This window comes from Rutilus rutilus (assembly GCF_951802725.1).
Source record: "Rutilus rutilus genome assembly, chromosome: 18".
NCBI classification, from domain to species: domain Eukaryota; kingdom Metazoa; phylum Chordata; class Actinopteri; order Cypriniformes; family Leuciscidae; genus Rutilus; species Rutilus rutilus.
The window spans coordinates 4,055,276-4,069,784 of record NC_140231.1 but is presented as its reverse complement, the minus strand read 5'-3'; the positions used below and the strand labels follow the sequence as shown (position 1 = coordinate 4,069,784).

At 39.1% G+C, this 14,509-nt stretch overlaps 1 protein-coding gene across 1 annotated transcript in view; it reads right to left on the bottom strand.

The window, feature by feature from the left end:
- The window catches only part of stk10 (serine/threonine kinase 10), a 58,933-nt gene that overhangs the window by 7,407 nt on the left and 37,017 nt on the right, over positions 1-14,509 (bottom strand). The window contains exons 8-11 of the mRNA XM_084386850.1: positions 13,062-13,196; positions 10,544-11,188; positions 5,022-5,143; positions 1,696-1,819 (exon numbers count right to left, since the gene is read on the bottom strand). Of these exons, the coding sequence (XP_084242976.1) occupies positions 1,696-1,819; positions 5,022-5,143; positions 10,544-11,188; positions 13,062-13,196 (1,026 nt within the window). The remainder of the gene's footprint in view (positions 1-1,695; positions 1,820-5,021; positions 5,144-10,543; positions 11,189-13,061; positions 13,197-14,509) is intronic.

Here is a 14,509-nt window from a genome sequence, read left to right as displayed (position 1 = left end):
CTTTATCTAATTTTGCGTCAGTGGATTTCAACACAGAACACATTTTTAAAGGCTGTTCCTCAAAACAAGCCGTTTTCTCCTGGACCGATCCAGAAAGCCACTTCAGTTCTTCCACACAACTCATTCCTGATAGGCCACGTTCACACCGCAGCAGAACACGCTTGTCAGTCCTGTGTTTGAGTCTTTAATACGCTTGCGTTCACAGGTCACACACGGTTCGGTTGTTTCTGGGAGTGACTGATCTCATACCCGTACATTTCCAGGACTCGCAACCACATTCTTGGAAAACCAGCATTGAATGGACAACTAGTCTGTCACGTCAAACAGTACGAGAGAGATGCTCTAGTTTAGATCATTCATTAGATAATGCTTCATTTGCACATTTAAACATAACATTTCAGAAAAATTGTAACACAAAAAAAATCCTACGGGCCAGATTTACTAAACAAGGCAAATTAGTGTGAGAGCGAAATCCCATAAAAGCGCTGAGTGTAAAGTTCTGCACGTGATTTATTGACAATTCACAAATGAAAGAACACAGACACAGCCGGATCATTTCCATAATGACCATCGCAATCTACAGAGAGAAGGCAAATTAGCGTGTGGTTTAAGACATGCTTTTGTGGGGCGGTAAATAATGTTGCAAATATCAGTAAATTGACAAGCGCAAACCTTAATAAATCACCTTGTGATTCATATGTGATTCATATGTGATAAAAGGGAAACTCCTACAAACGCATATGCAATAAGATCAGCCGCAAACTGTTAGTAAATCAGGCTCTTAATGTACTGTGATGTACGCGTGCAAATTAATGAATGTAATGCGGAACTACTGTTAGATACGCGGGTTCTTTAGGGACACCTAATCTGTAGCCCCGCCTTAGCTCTGAAGCAGGCTGCGATGTAAAGATTGCAATGCTGGAATATGTTTTTTGTGTGTGTGTGAGTGTGAGAGAGAGAGAGAGAGAGAGAGAGAGAGAGAGAGAGAGAGAGAGAGAGAGAGAGAGAGAGAGAGGGGCGCGGGTGCGATCGAAAAGTCACGTGTTTACTTATATTGTGTGTGTGTGTGTGTGTGTGTGTGTGTGTGTGTGTGTGTGTGTGTGTGTGAGGTGCAGGCGCAATCGAACAGTGGAAACATAAAAACATACTCCGTCATTTTGTTTATACAGGACAAGTGTTTAAGTTACTGTTAATTAAAATTTTAAGGAAAACAAATATATTAATCTGAAATGTAGCAAATTAATATTCAATTCATTCAGGTACAATTACCAAACATATCTCAAGGTCTTTTTATTAATTTAATTAATAAACTAATAATATAAAACTATTGTCAGTGCACTACAAATAAACTGGTCCTATGCCTTTACTTTACTAATAAAACGTATTTAAAATACAAGGCTTAAATAATTTATTTCCCTTTGGTGGAACAGCCTGAGACATGCACAAGCCTTCTGTATTTTTGTTTTGCTTTTCCCTCCATTGTACCGAACTCATACCGAACCGTGATGTCTGAACCGAGGTATGAACCGAACCCTGACTTCTGTGCACTGTTCCACTATATATATATATATATATAGTACATTTTTTACCCCATTGTCTTAATAGGAAATCCCGTTCATAACGTCTTTAAACTGAGCTTAACTGTCTTCACGACTGCAAACATGCAGTGTGTGTTGACGTGTGTGTGACTCTTACATTCATCTCCTGGTCAAATCTGCGCTGCATCAGTTCCCGCTGATCCTTCAGCTTCATGTTGAGCACGGCCTGAGCACGATGCTGCTCTTTCTGCAGAAGACGGAGATCTCGAAGCTCCTGGCGCCTGTGTGGATCAATCAACGCAGACATTCACATATACATTTGAGGAATCTTATGACTTGTTAAATATAAAAAATATTTTGGTTTTTTTTTAACACTACTGTAGTTTTGCTGCCCATTGACTTCCATTCAGTCAACATTTGAAGTGGATCAAAACCTTTCATCAAAGTTATACATGAATTCTGAACACTACCCGTTCTTGTCTTAGGACAACTTTGATTTGATCCATGTTGACAACTGTATTTGGTTACCAACATTCTTCAAAACAACTTTTTTTTGTGTTCAGCAAAAGAAGTGGAACGACATAAGTAAATGATGACGCAATTTTCATTTCTGGGTGGACTATCCCTTTAAGCTGAAAATGTGAAGTATCTCGCCAACCAAAGAATGTCTAGAATGCAGCAATCGTCTGTTCTTCCAGTCACGACCCACAGAGAGCACTACAGAGGGCTCATGGGAAAGACACCCCCACCTCATTCATTGCATGACTTCACTGACAGCCAAAGACCAGAGGAATGTTCCACAAAGATATTTTATGTGGGGGTAGATCTCAAGCCTGTCAAAAACATGTCCAAGTCATATTTCATCACGAAACCAAAAGAAATAAACGCATTGCATTTTGCTTAAGGGAAATGAAGTCTATTATTAAGAAGATTGAGTTTGTGTTTTGATTTTGGGGTAAAATATGAGCTGGACATGTTTGTTGTGAGACTGAAGTGAAGCAGTGCTCTGTGTGTTTCACGCAAGGACACTATCACACCACTAGATGGCAGAAGTGGCATTGTTTGTAGGTGCAGACAGAGAGCAGTGTGTGTGTGTGTGTGTGTGGTGGGAAACACTCGGTATTTAATCTACTACCACCAGCTGAGGTGCTTCAAGAGAAACGGCTAGATTGAACGGTTCACAAGGATTCAGATGATGGATCTGCTGAAGGGAGATCTGAGCTCTTGTTTTGCCCTTTAAAAGCAGTCCACTTCCTCTGGCTGTACACAAAGTTCCCCTTGTGTATTAATGTTCCTTTCGGGAAAGACAAGGTCTTGGACCTGAGACCTAAAATAGTCTGTTTACTCAGCCGAGATGCAAGATCAAGTAGAGAAACTTTTTTCCTCTTAAAAGGTTATTTCATCATTCTGTCATCATTTACTCACCCTCATGTTGTTCCAAACTTGTAAGACTTTTGTAGATCTTTTTGATGAAATCTGAGAGCTTTCGGTCTCTCCATTCACAGTACACATAACTACCACTCTGACTTGTATTCACATATAAACATTCATCAACGCACACATGTGGTAAATGGAAGCTTAAGCATGTTCGCTTGACCAATGAGGTTCATTCTCGTGTTACGCAGCACGTTTGAGCTTCCGTAAGAACCAATGAGGTTCATTCTAGTGTTACGCAGCACGTTTGAGCTTCTGCAAGAACCAATGAGGTTCATTCTCGTGTTACGCAGCATGTTTGAGCTTCTGCAAGAACCAATGAGGTTCATTCTAGTGTTACGCTGCACATTTGAGCTTCAGCAAGAACCAATGAGGTTCATTCTCGTGTTACGCAGCACGTTTGAGCTTCAGCAAGAACCAATGAGATTCATTCTCGTGTTACGCTGCACATTTGAGCTTCGGCAAGAACCAATGAGGTTCATTCTAGTGTTACGCAGCACGTTTGAGCTTCCGCAAGAACCAATGAGATTCATTCTCGTGTTACGCTGCACATTTGAGCTTCAGCAAGAACCAATGAGATTCATTCTAGTGTTACGCAGCACGTTTGAGCTTCAGCAAGAACCAATGAGGTTCATTCTAGTGTTACGCAGCACGTTTGAGCTTCAGCAAGAACCAATGAGGTTCATTCTAGTGTTACGCAGCACGTTTGAGCTTCAGCAAGAACCAATGAGGTTCATTCTTGTGTTACGCAGCACGTTTGAGCTTCAGCAAGAACCAATGAGGTTCATTCTAGTGTTACGCAGCACGTTTGAGCTTCGGCAAGAACCAATGAGGTTCATTCTCGTGTTACGCAGCACGTTTGAGCTTCGGCAAGAACCAATGAGGTTCGTTCTAGTGTTACGCAGCACGTTTGAGCTTCAGCAAGAACCAATGAGGTTCATTCTAGTGTTACGCAGCACGTTTGAGCTTCAGCAAGAACCAATGAGGTTCATTCTTGTGTTACGCAGCACGTTTGAGCTTCAGCAAGAACCAATGAGGTTCATTCTAGTGTTACGCAGCACGTTTGAGCTTCGGCAAGAACCAATGAGGTTCATTCTCGTGTTACGCAGCACGTTTGAGCTTCGGCAAGAACCAATGAGGTTCGTTCTAGTGTTACGCAGCACGTTTGAGCTTCGGCAAGAACCAATGAGGTTCATTCTAGTGTTACGCAGCACGTTTGAGCTTCGGCAAGAACCAATGAGGTTCATTCTCGTGTTACGCAGCACGTTTGAGCTTCGGCAAGAACCAATGAGGTTCATTCTAGTGTTACGCAGCACGTTTGAGCTTCAGCAAGCTAGGTAGATCTGCTTTTTCCAATTTTGCTCTGCACGCATGGAATGAGCTTCAGGGTTTACTACACATGGAATCTGTAACATCTCTTGATCTGTTCTAAGATATTTCAAAGTCTGTTTTTATGGAACAATGTCAATGTTTTAGTTAGCTGCATATGATTTGGAGCTTTTGTTTTGTCTGTTTATTGTGTGGTTTTATGTATTTCTTTGTCATTTTTGTTTTTGTTGGCCATCTTGACCAGGACTCCCTGGTGGAAGAGATCCTGTATCGCAGCGGGACCTTCCTGGTTAAATACAAAAGAGGTTTATTACGCAGCACGTTTGAGCTTCCGCAAGAACAAATGAGGTTTGTTCTTGCGTGTCAAGCAAGTACGGTTGACCTTTTGTTTATGCTCGCTGATCAATATTTGAATAAAAGCCTAAATTCAATCTGTTCATCATATAAAGCAATTGTGTCTTCAGAAAATTAAACAGATAAACAGATCAAATTAGTTCATATGGATTAGTTTTACAATCTCTTTATGAACTTTTTTGAAGCGACAAAGTAGTAGTTGCGTGGGCTGTCAATGGAGGGAAAGAAATCTCTCAGATTTCATTAATCATATCTTCATTTGTGTTCCCGAAGATGAACGAAAGTCTTACAAGTAATTGATGACATTATTTTATTGTTCTAATTTTTTAAAGAGCTTGATTAAAGCGAGTGATGGCGTGGACTTGCCTGAGGAACCTCATTTCCTCGTCTTTCTTCTCATCATCAGTGATGATTTTGGAGGTGGTGACGCTCACCTCGACACCATCAACCAAGAACTTACGGGTGCGTTTGAGCGTCTTCTTGGAGTCCTGTTAAAAAAAACAAAGAAACTAAGAAACAGAAACTGTGATATGTGTGGCAGCAAGATTTAAGGGAACTGTGGATGGGAGATTTAAATAGAAGAAGACATGCAACATGAAGGAATGGGTGGAGTGGAGAAAGAAAGAAGAAATGAGAAACCGAGGCAGAGGGCGTGAACAGGAAGCAGTGAGATTTGCTGTTATCCTGTAAAGCCAGTTCTGACAGGAAGTGTCAGCAGCTCATGAACGCGTGGGGCAGATTGAGAGATCATGAGGGTGAATCTCACAAAAAGTAATGAATCAGTCATTACTGTAATGAGAAAAATTGATAAATAATATATTACTTAAACTCTAATAATTTAAATAAAATGGTAGAATTTGTTGGAATACAAACTAACTAACATGAGACCTGGATGCTTTGTAGTTTCAGTGCCACTGAATTAATTGTATTAATTTAGACACTGTTGCAATCGTATTTTATTGGATCTTGTCACATAAATGCTGTCACTTTTCAGCAAACAACACAAAGACCTGTGTCTATTTAACCCAGCTGAGCAAACAGTCACATCCTCTGTCGACCACATCATCCTCTGTCGATTTTAAGCCTTACACTCGATAGTGAGTCTGTAGCGAGTCAAAGCCGGCTGTTCGAAGCGTGCAAATCTCGCCCATCCTGTCATGTGGTTTTGGTGCGATAAAGCCACTATGCAGTGTGCATGCACAAACGTTTGCTAAAATCATTGTTGAACCATTTTGATCGTGCAGCATCAAAACTAAAGGACAAGAGAGGGTTAAACTTATGAATCATACTGGAAAAACGGCAAACATGAGAAAAGAAGCTGTTCTCTGGAGCCATAAACAAAGAACAGAACGCCAGCGCCGGCCGACCCAACAATCCTCACAGTGACTGATGCACAATACTGAATGGAGCAGAGACAAAGAGCGTTTGGGAGAAATGCATGGAAAATCTTACATGAGCTTCACAGACGTGCAGTTTGAAATATGCAACAAATGAATGACTTCATTTAAAGTAATGTTCTGGGTTCAACACCAGAAATGGAAAAATCGGAAATGTCGATTGCAGATGACACTCATGATGACAGTCTATGGGGCTGAAACATGTTCATCTACTGTACCTAGATGATATAGACAACTTTACAGCTCAAACCGTATCTTTTTGATGAGACTTTTGTAATCAACAGCATACTAGTGATGCTATTGATCGAAAATACAGTAAATACATTAATATTGTGAAATATTATTACAATTCAAAATCATTTTCGATATTAATATATTTTTAAATGTACATTATTTCAGTGATGGCAAAGCTGAATTTTCAGACAGCACTTATCTAAATCTAAATCTTTATCATGACAAAATGTAAACTATATTATCGGCCATATATTAAAAGTTGGATACAGTTCAGTCTCTACTTTACCTGCATACATGGGCGTCGGAAGCAAAAAAAAAATGTGGGTGGATCATCCTCCAGAATTTTTTTTACTAGAGTAGATTAGGGGTGTTCCCGAAGCCAAATACCTTATCTAAAATCTCTATGCAATAATGAGTGAGAGTGAAAATGAAACGAGCGCAAATCCGTCTATGCGTGCATCTTTCAGAAATCCGAGCTTGGCAAGAGAAGCCTAATATCAACTCAAATAGGCTACTACAACATAGCCGTGTTCTACGATATGATATCGTATATTATTGTATGCATATTTAAATGATTTAAGCCTTGTACAATACGATACTCGAATGAATGAATATAATCACAAATCAAACAGTGCGTTAATTGCAGTCTCTGCGCGTGTCCGTCTCTCAGCAACCAAACCAGCTCTAATAGCCTATAATCAACTAAGATTCGTATACATTAATTACTTCTTGATATGTCTATTTAAATGTTTTAAACTTCGTATATGATGTGATAAACTAAATGAAATATTTCTTTGTCTCACTATCTCTTGAAGCTGATACTGTCCCCGTATTTGGCGCTGTGAGTTTTTTTTTTGTGTGAGACTCTCAACGGTGTGGTTACAAAGTATATTACAATGGCATCGAACACAGCTCAGCCAATAATAATCAAGAACTGGAATTGCCTTTTTTTTATAACATGTGTTTTAACACTTTTTTCTTGCTATAGCATTATCAAAAATTAGCATAATGCTGTATTTTTACAAAAAACTATAAAGTTTATCGCTTTGAACATTGAAAAAAAATAAAAATAATAATAATCCCCTGCGAGAAACTGTCCCGCCATCTAAGTAATAGAGCCAATCGCTGATTGGTAAAGTCATTGCTATCGATCTAAGCTCCGGTTCCCATAGGAACCTGAGACTCGCGCTTAGGACAGCACATGCGCATTGGCTCATCTAGCCTGAAAAGTAAGGGTTTGGGCGGACTCTGAATGAGCCAAGTGTATTTGAGCAGCAGCGTGGAAATCAAAGCTGTAGCTAAAACGCGGAATGGAGTTTAATTTACTAGGGCATTCCTCAAGTGGAATGGATCTGACTGACGGTGCTCTGAAGAGTGAACAGACAAAAGCACTGAATTAGAGACTGTAAAAGTGAGTGGGTCCAATATCATTGGTCTTAAAAAGTGGGTGGGTCTTGTCCCACCCGTATACAATGGCTCCGACGCCCATGCCTGCATACATACAGTAAACTCACGTAACGCAATATATAGTATCTAACAAATCTCAAATGTGCAATATCGTTGCAAAATATAGACTATATTATAACAGAGAGCTATATAATACATCCAAATTCATCCGCGTACAGTATACTCAGATGGATCAGTATCATCTATATAGTATATCAGTCTATTTGCTTGTATTGTTGCAAAAATGAAACTACACTATCATCTAGCGCTAATCTGCTGAATGCGATTAGAAAGCATGTTAAAATACTATAAACATTAACATGACTTTCTGTAAATCTGCTTTTTGTATTGTCAAAAGCACTATACAAATAAATTAAATACTACTTCAGCAGGCTTCAGGGATACCTGGAAGCACTTCCTTTGTTTTGCAAGATTTTGCTTTGTTAAACCTATAAAATAGAAAGTACAGCTTAAATTGTAGGGTTGTCAATAAATTGCAGGGCTGTCGCTTGGCCAAGATCCTTCGGAAAGCAACCAGTAATTCTAAAGTCGTTTCTTCATTACTAAGATCTGCGTTGTAAGGCACCACAGTATTGCCTGTTTTTAGTTTTGAAAGGGAATCTTCGTAATAACGACTATTTTAATAATTTTACTGACAATGCTTAAAGTCCAATACATTTCTGGTTTGGTGTCAGAGAAGGGCTACTTGAGCCTTCCTGACGGGGCTTTGGAAATACATTAAAGGTTGAGATGCATGGCTTAGATATATGTAGAAGCACACACATCCCTCCAGGATCCAGCAGTACAGGGAGAGCTCAGACGTGATGCGGTGAGGGATGGTTTGGATTCTGCAGACAGGCTCGACTCTGTTTGAGCTCTGTACCTTCACTGTACTTTCTGTGTGTACGACGGTCGACCCGCCCAAAGAACGTTCCACTCGCTCTCATAAGCAGGGCTCTGTTCTACAGTGGCCCAACCGAGGAGCTGGCACTGAGACAGTACCCAGAGGACCACATAGGCAAGCATGTTAAAGACCAAGAGTGTCATTAGTGCTGTATGCAGCTCTCCAGACTAACATGGAAGAGCAGTGTCACCAGTGCCACCAAGTTCTACAGAGGGTTTCTATGCTTTGGTTTTGGTTATATACGTGTATCGGCCGATATGATCATTTTTAATGTTATTTCAGTCAGGACCACTATCGTCAAATACGATTGCCAATTGGACATACAGTTAAGATTGGCGGTATGGTTTTGTCCTGGGCAAGAACTCCCTGCGCATCCATGCAGTCTAGCATGAATAAGAGCAGCAATAACCCTGATTAGGGGAAACAGAACAGATCCAATATGAATGTATTGCAGATATCATTAATTCAAGATTTTAATTTATAATATAATTCGAGAATTTAGTCTGATTCAGGGGGAATCAGAAGGCCAAATCCTGACTGACAAGAGGAGCTGGGGAGGGAGGAGGGTAATTAGCTCCTGAGAAACGCGATAGCTGCTGATAATACTGAAGGAGCATATACAGTGCTATGCATAAGTTTAGGCAACCATGCTAAAGTTGACTAAAAAGAGGAATAAAAAATCATATTTTGCAAATTTAACTTAATGCCTTATTTTAAAAAATTAGGAAAAATCCAACCTTAAAGGACACCAATTTTCTTTGTGAATGAATAATGTATCGTAAATAAATAAATGTTCTTCCTTAAAAAACAGGGTGCATAAGTTTGGGCACCACTATGTTAAATTCCCATAGAGGCAGGCAGATTTTTATTTTTAAGTATTTTTTTTTTTTTTTTTTTTAGGATACTATGCATCCTGATAAAGTTCCCTTGGCATTTGGAATTAAAATAGCCCCACATCATCACATAGCCTTCACCATACCTAGAGATTGGCATGGAGTACTTTCCATAAGATCATCTCTCAATGCAAATCAAACTAGCTATTAGGCTAACTGAAATAAAACCATGCCAATCTCTAGGTATGGTGAAGGCTATGTGATGATGTGGGGCTATTTTAATTCCAAAGGCCAAGGGAACTTTATCAGGATGCATAGTATCCTAAAAAAAAAAAAAAAAAAATACTTAAAAATAAAAATCTGCCTGCCTCTATGGGAATTTAACATAGTGGTGCCCAAACTTATGCACCCTGTTTTTTAAGGAAGAACATTTATTTATTTACGATACATTATTCATTCACAAAGAAAATTGGTGTCCTTAAAGGTTGGATTTTTCCTAATTTTTTAAAATAAGGCATTAAGTTAAATTTGCAAAATATGATTTTTTATTCCTCTTTTTAGTCAACTTTAGCATGGTTGCCTAAACTTATGCATAGCACTGTATATGTGTACAGTGATAGGCATCGTATTCCTATTGGTAGACGTGTATCAGCTGAGAGTCAGCTGACGCAAGCTTGACTAACGTGACCTGCCAGAACTGACACTACGCTTGATCGTTATTGGCCCGATAAGAAAATATTAAAGCCAATAAATAATAGATTATTTCCTTCAGCTGAGACCCTTCAGATGCACACTGTTCATTGGTGGTTTTGAATTGCTTGAAATATGATCGGAATCACTTCAAAAAAGGAAAATACAGATAAATAATAAGAATTAAATAATTTGTGAAAACGGTGACGTCATGCGTATTACGTGTTCAGCCTATTAGAGCGTAGCCCTGTCAAAGTGACATCGCCAACTACTGGCCTGGAAGCAGAACACAGCGTTTTTAATGGCGTTCGTGGACAAAAGGAAAAACGTTTCAGTTTTTAGTACATCAGTGTCGTGTAAACGTACCCTTAAACACAGACTTACCCTTAAAGAGATGGTGCCCATTTCCTTGTTGACAGACATATCACCTGACAGGTTCAGGCTGATGTCCATGTTTTCACTGGCAGAGTACCGATTTGATAATCTGCCATTTGTTTGAGGAAGCAAACTTTCCAGATCCTCACCACCCAAAGAGGACCTGTCGCTCACCACAGACGCACGATTGGTCGGCTGTTTGGGATAAGTTTGGTCCAGCATGGGATATGGCTGCTGGTTAGGCATTTCTCCACTGTGAGCTTCTTCCACTGGTTTCTCTGGTCCCACTGACGGCTTCTCCATGGTGTCTGAGGAAGATTCCGGTGACTCTGAAGGTTCAGCGGTCCTCAGCGAAGGAAGTTCTGGTTCTGAGCTTTCGACCGCTTTGGTGTCCTCCTCAGACGTGGGCGTGCTTTTCCCATCCTCAATCCCGGAGTCGGAGCAGGAGGCCTTCCCTGACGCCTCGCTCTCGGGTTTGTCATGATCTTCCTCTGGAAACTTGTCGCTGAAATTGTCCTCCTGCTCTTTCAAAGGGGTTTCGGTGGACCTGAGCTCCTCCTCAATCACCATTGGAGTTTCAGTGTGACGCGTGTCATGCGGATGGTCACCATATGAACTGGTCTCACTGGTTTCTGACGGGTCTTTGGCTGGAGCCTAGAAGGAACACAGACAGAATGAGGGTTATGCAACACAAAAGCCTGATAATTATCTATCTTTCTTCAAAATAACCACTATAACCAGAAATATACAACACCGTCTGTTATACATGTAGGCCAAACATCACAGGTTTACTATTTGGTCAGAGTAAACCAGCAATGCTAAGTACTCCAAGTCTCCAATGCCTGTACTAACATGGCCATAAAGGCACTAAAGTTGTTGGCAGGCCAGAGACTGACAGTAAACTCATACACAGCCACAGGCCTTCACACTTATAACAGTTTCCTTACCAAAAAGAGGGACTAATTGTCCTGTGCTTTATTTAACTCTTAAGAAATGTGGATGGCGTGTCTTTTGTTTCATTTTTATGGTTGAAGGCCAGATGAGAAGCGGAAGAGGAAGTGTATTAAGAGTTATTTTTGAACGCTCTTGTTACCATTGTGCCATTTGACCACAACAGCCTAGAATAGATCTTTAAATGGAGACGCGAATGTGAAAGTTGGGTGGGGAACACATGTTCTGTTCCAGTCAAAATACATATGCAGTATTGACATCACAGTCACAGTGTGACATTAGGTGTTGTGGCGCCAAGTGCCCATGAGACAAGAGTCGGGCTGCTTTCGCAACGGAAAACTACTGGGTTTCATTTCTTATTATTATAATCAGTGCTGAAAACAGTTTTTGCTGTTGATACCATTCAAACATTCGTTGTAAGATTTAAAAAAGAATAAAATTTATACTTATATTCATCAATGATGCATTCAATTGATCCAAAGTGACAGTTAAGACCTTAATAATTTTACAAAAGATTTCTATTTAATAAATGCTTAAAAAAAAAAAAAATGCAAGTATATGCTGTTCATTGTTTGAACTTTCTACTCGTCAAAGAATCCTGAAAAAAGTATCATCAATTCTACAAAAATGTTAAGCAGCAAAAACTGTTTTCAACAATAATAATAAGAAGAAATGATTCCTGAGCAGCAAATCATCATATTAGAAGGATCATGTGACACTGAAGACTGGAGTAATGATGCTGAAAATACAGCTTTGATCACAGGAATAAATTACATTCTAAAATATAATAAAAAAAACATAGAATATATTTTAAATTGTAATAATATTTCACAATAATACTGTTTTCACTGTATTTGTAATCAAATACATGCAGCCCTAGTGAGCAGAAGAGACTTTCGAAAACATACAAAATTTGTATAACGATAAACATTAGTGATAACTGAGGTCACGTGACCTTGATATTTTTGCATGTTAAATTCAGCAAGTTTAAAATCAAAACAGATATTTCATATCTTCAGTTAAATTTTGTTGAAAAACAATGAGTCCTGAAAGATTTAAGAGTTGAAAATCGTGGCTGTAATTAATTCAACACACTTAAAAAAAAAACAGGAAAGTTAAGAGGAACACTGCATTGTGGGATACGGCATTCTGTGCTCTGTTGTATACTGCTTATGTTGGCAAATGTGGTATATTATCCAGGTATTTTATGCATAAAAAAAGTGCAAACTGTATACAATACATATTGCACACACTGCAGCAACATAAAGAGTATATTACATAACCTAAATGAGCACATATCTGCATAATTCATTGCGTTCTTGGCACGTCGTGCTGAACGGCAGTGTTTTTGCCCTTCATAGGTACACCTGCATTGAAGCGTAGAATAAACTTTCCATGCAATAACAATTACAGTTGTCAAAGCACTAAACAAATGTGTCTCTCTTTACGCCCTGAGCTCTTTTCCATTAGCAGTGCATTATTTTGACTCTCTATCAGCACAGAGTGAACTGAGAGATTTATGACACAAGAGACATTTGGAAGGTGTGCAGTAAGTGAGAAATGTCAAGACCCCTACAGGTGTGACATCAGCAGGGTCTTCTTCTTCTCCTTCTTCATGATTGTCCTCGATCTCCTCCATCACCTCAGCTTTGGCCTCTGCCACCAGCTCTCTCAATGGACGGTTGGTCTTCACTGAACTCGCGAAAGGATGCTGAAACGCAGAACACACGTGGAAAGATTATACAGAGTTCTTCGTAAAGGTACAAACTCCACAGTTATTCAACTGTGCATAACAATAACATGCACACGTCACCTTAAGAAACATGCATGTTAAATAATATGAGCCTGAGAATGGAAAATGTGATTAATTCGTTTCAGTTATGTATCTTTCGAAGCATCACCAAAATGTGTATCATATTGTCGTGGTTGGCGTTAAACTGAATCAAAGTAGCAGTAAAGAACCACAATCAAATTAAATTGACACAGCAATTGATTTTAAGTTAATATTTTATAGTTTAACACCACATTTGCATGTTCACGGTTCTCTGATGTTGGTTCATGTTACGTGACGTGCAGGTAAACAAATGAAATATTTCATATTTGTTAATAAGTGTTGTTATTTTAAATATATAACTATTTTCAACTGACATTTTTGATTGAATTATTGTCTTATTTATCATTAATTATACCATGGTCTTTCTGAATACTGGATTCTGATTGGCTGTAAGGTGTGCAATAAAAGTTCCATTCAGTTTAAATCACTGTTGTAATTATTAATGCGCTGCTTTCATTGAAGCACACACACACACGTCACTCACTCACACAGAAACAGGAGCTTTGGCTTTTATTAATAAATTAAGTTCACTACTGAATATCTACAGTACTTTACTCAGCAAGGAGGTTGTAACGTCGCTGTTTTTGAAGTAATTCAACTCATTGCTAGCAGAGATGCTGCACAGATTCAGGTAATTCACACGCTCATCTTTCTCTTTCTCTCTCTCAATTGGTTAATTTATTCAAATAAATGTTATAATTCAATATCAGTCAAATCAATGTAACCTTACTTTACCTCTGTGTCTGATTTAAAGCGGGCAGAATGCTAAATCTAACGAGACGCAGCTGATGTTTAACCCTTCCAGTCAAATGTAACTCTGCAAACATAATGCTGGCAAATGACCATGGTATAAGCAGTATAATTCATGGCTAGCTGTGCATTAACTGCATCATGCATTAATTATCCCTTACTTATTTATTAAATTCAGTCAAATATTTCTCGGAACTTGTGTAAGCATGTTATTTTACTTGAAATGCACTTGCAATTAGCAAAAGTAGCAGTTCATAAAAAAAAATAAAAAAGTTGATCTGGGGATTAATTAGTATATCAGCGGAGTTAGACGCGGAGGACTTGAGCTGAACTGTGAAAGCATCAGTGTATGAAGAGGAACGCTGCTCTCATCTATTATTCAGCTGAGTTGCACCTTGTTTAATTGAAGTGTCCCAGCTGTCGAGCGCATGTGTGGGGGA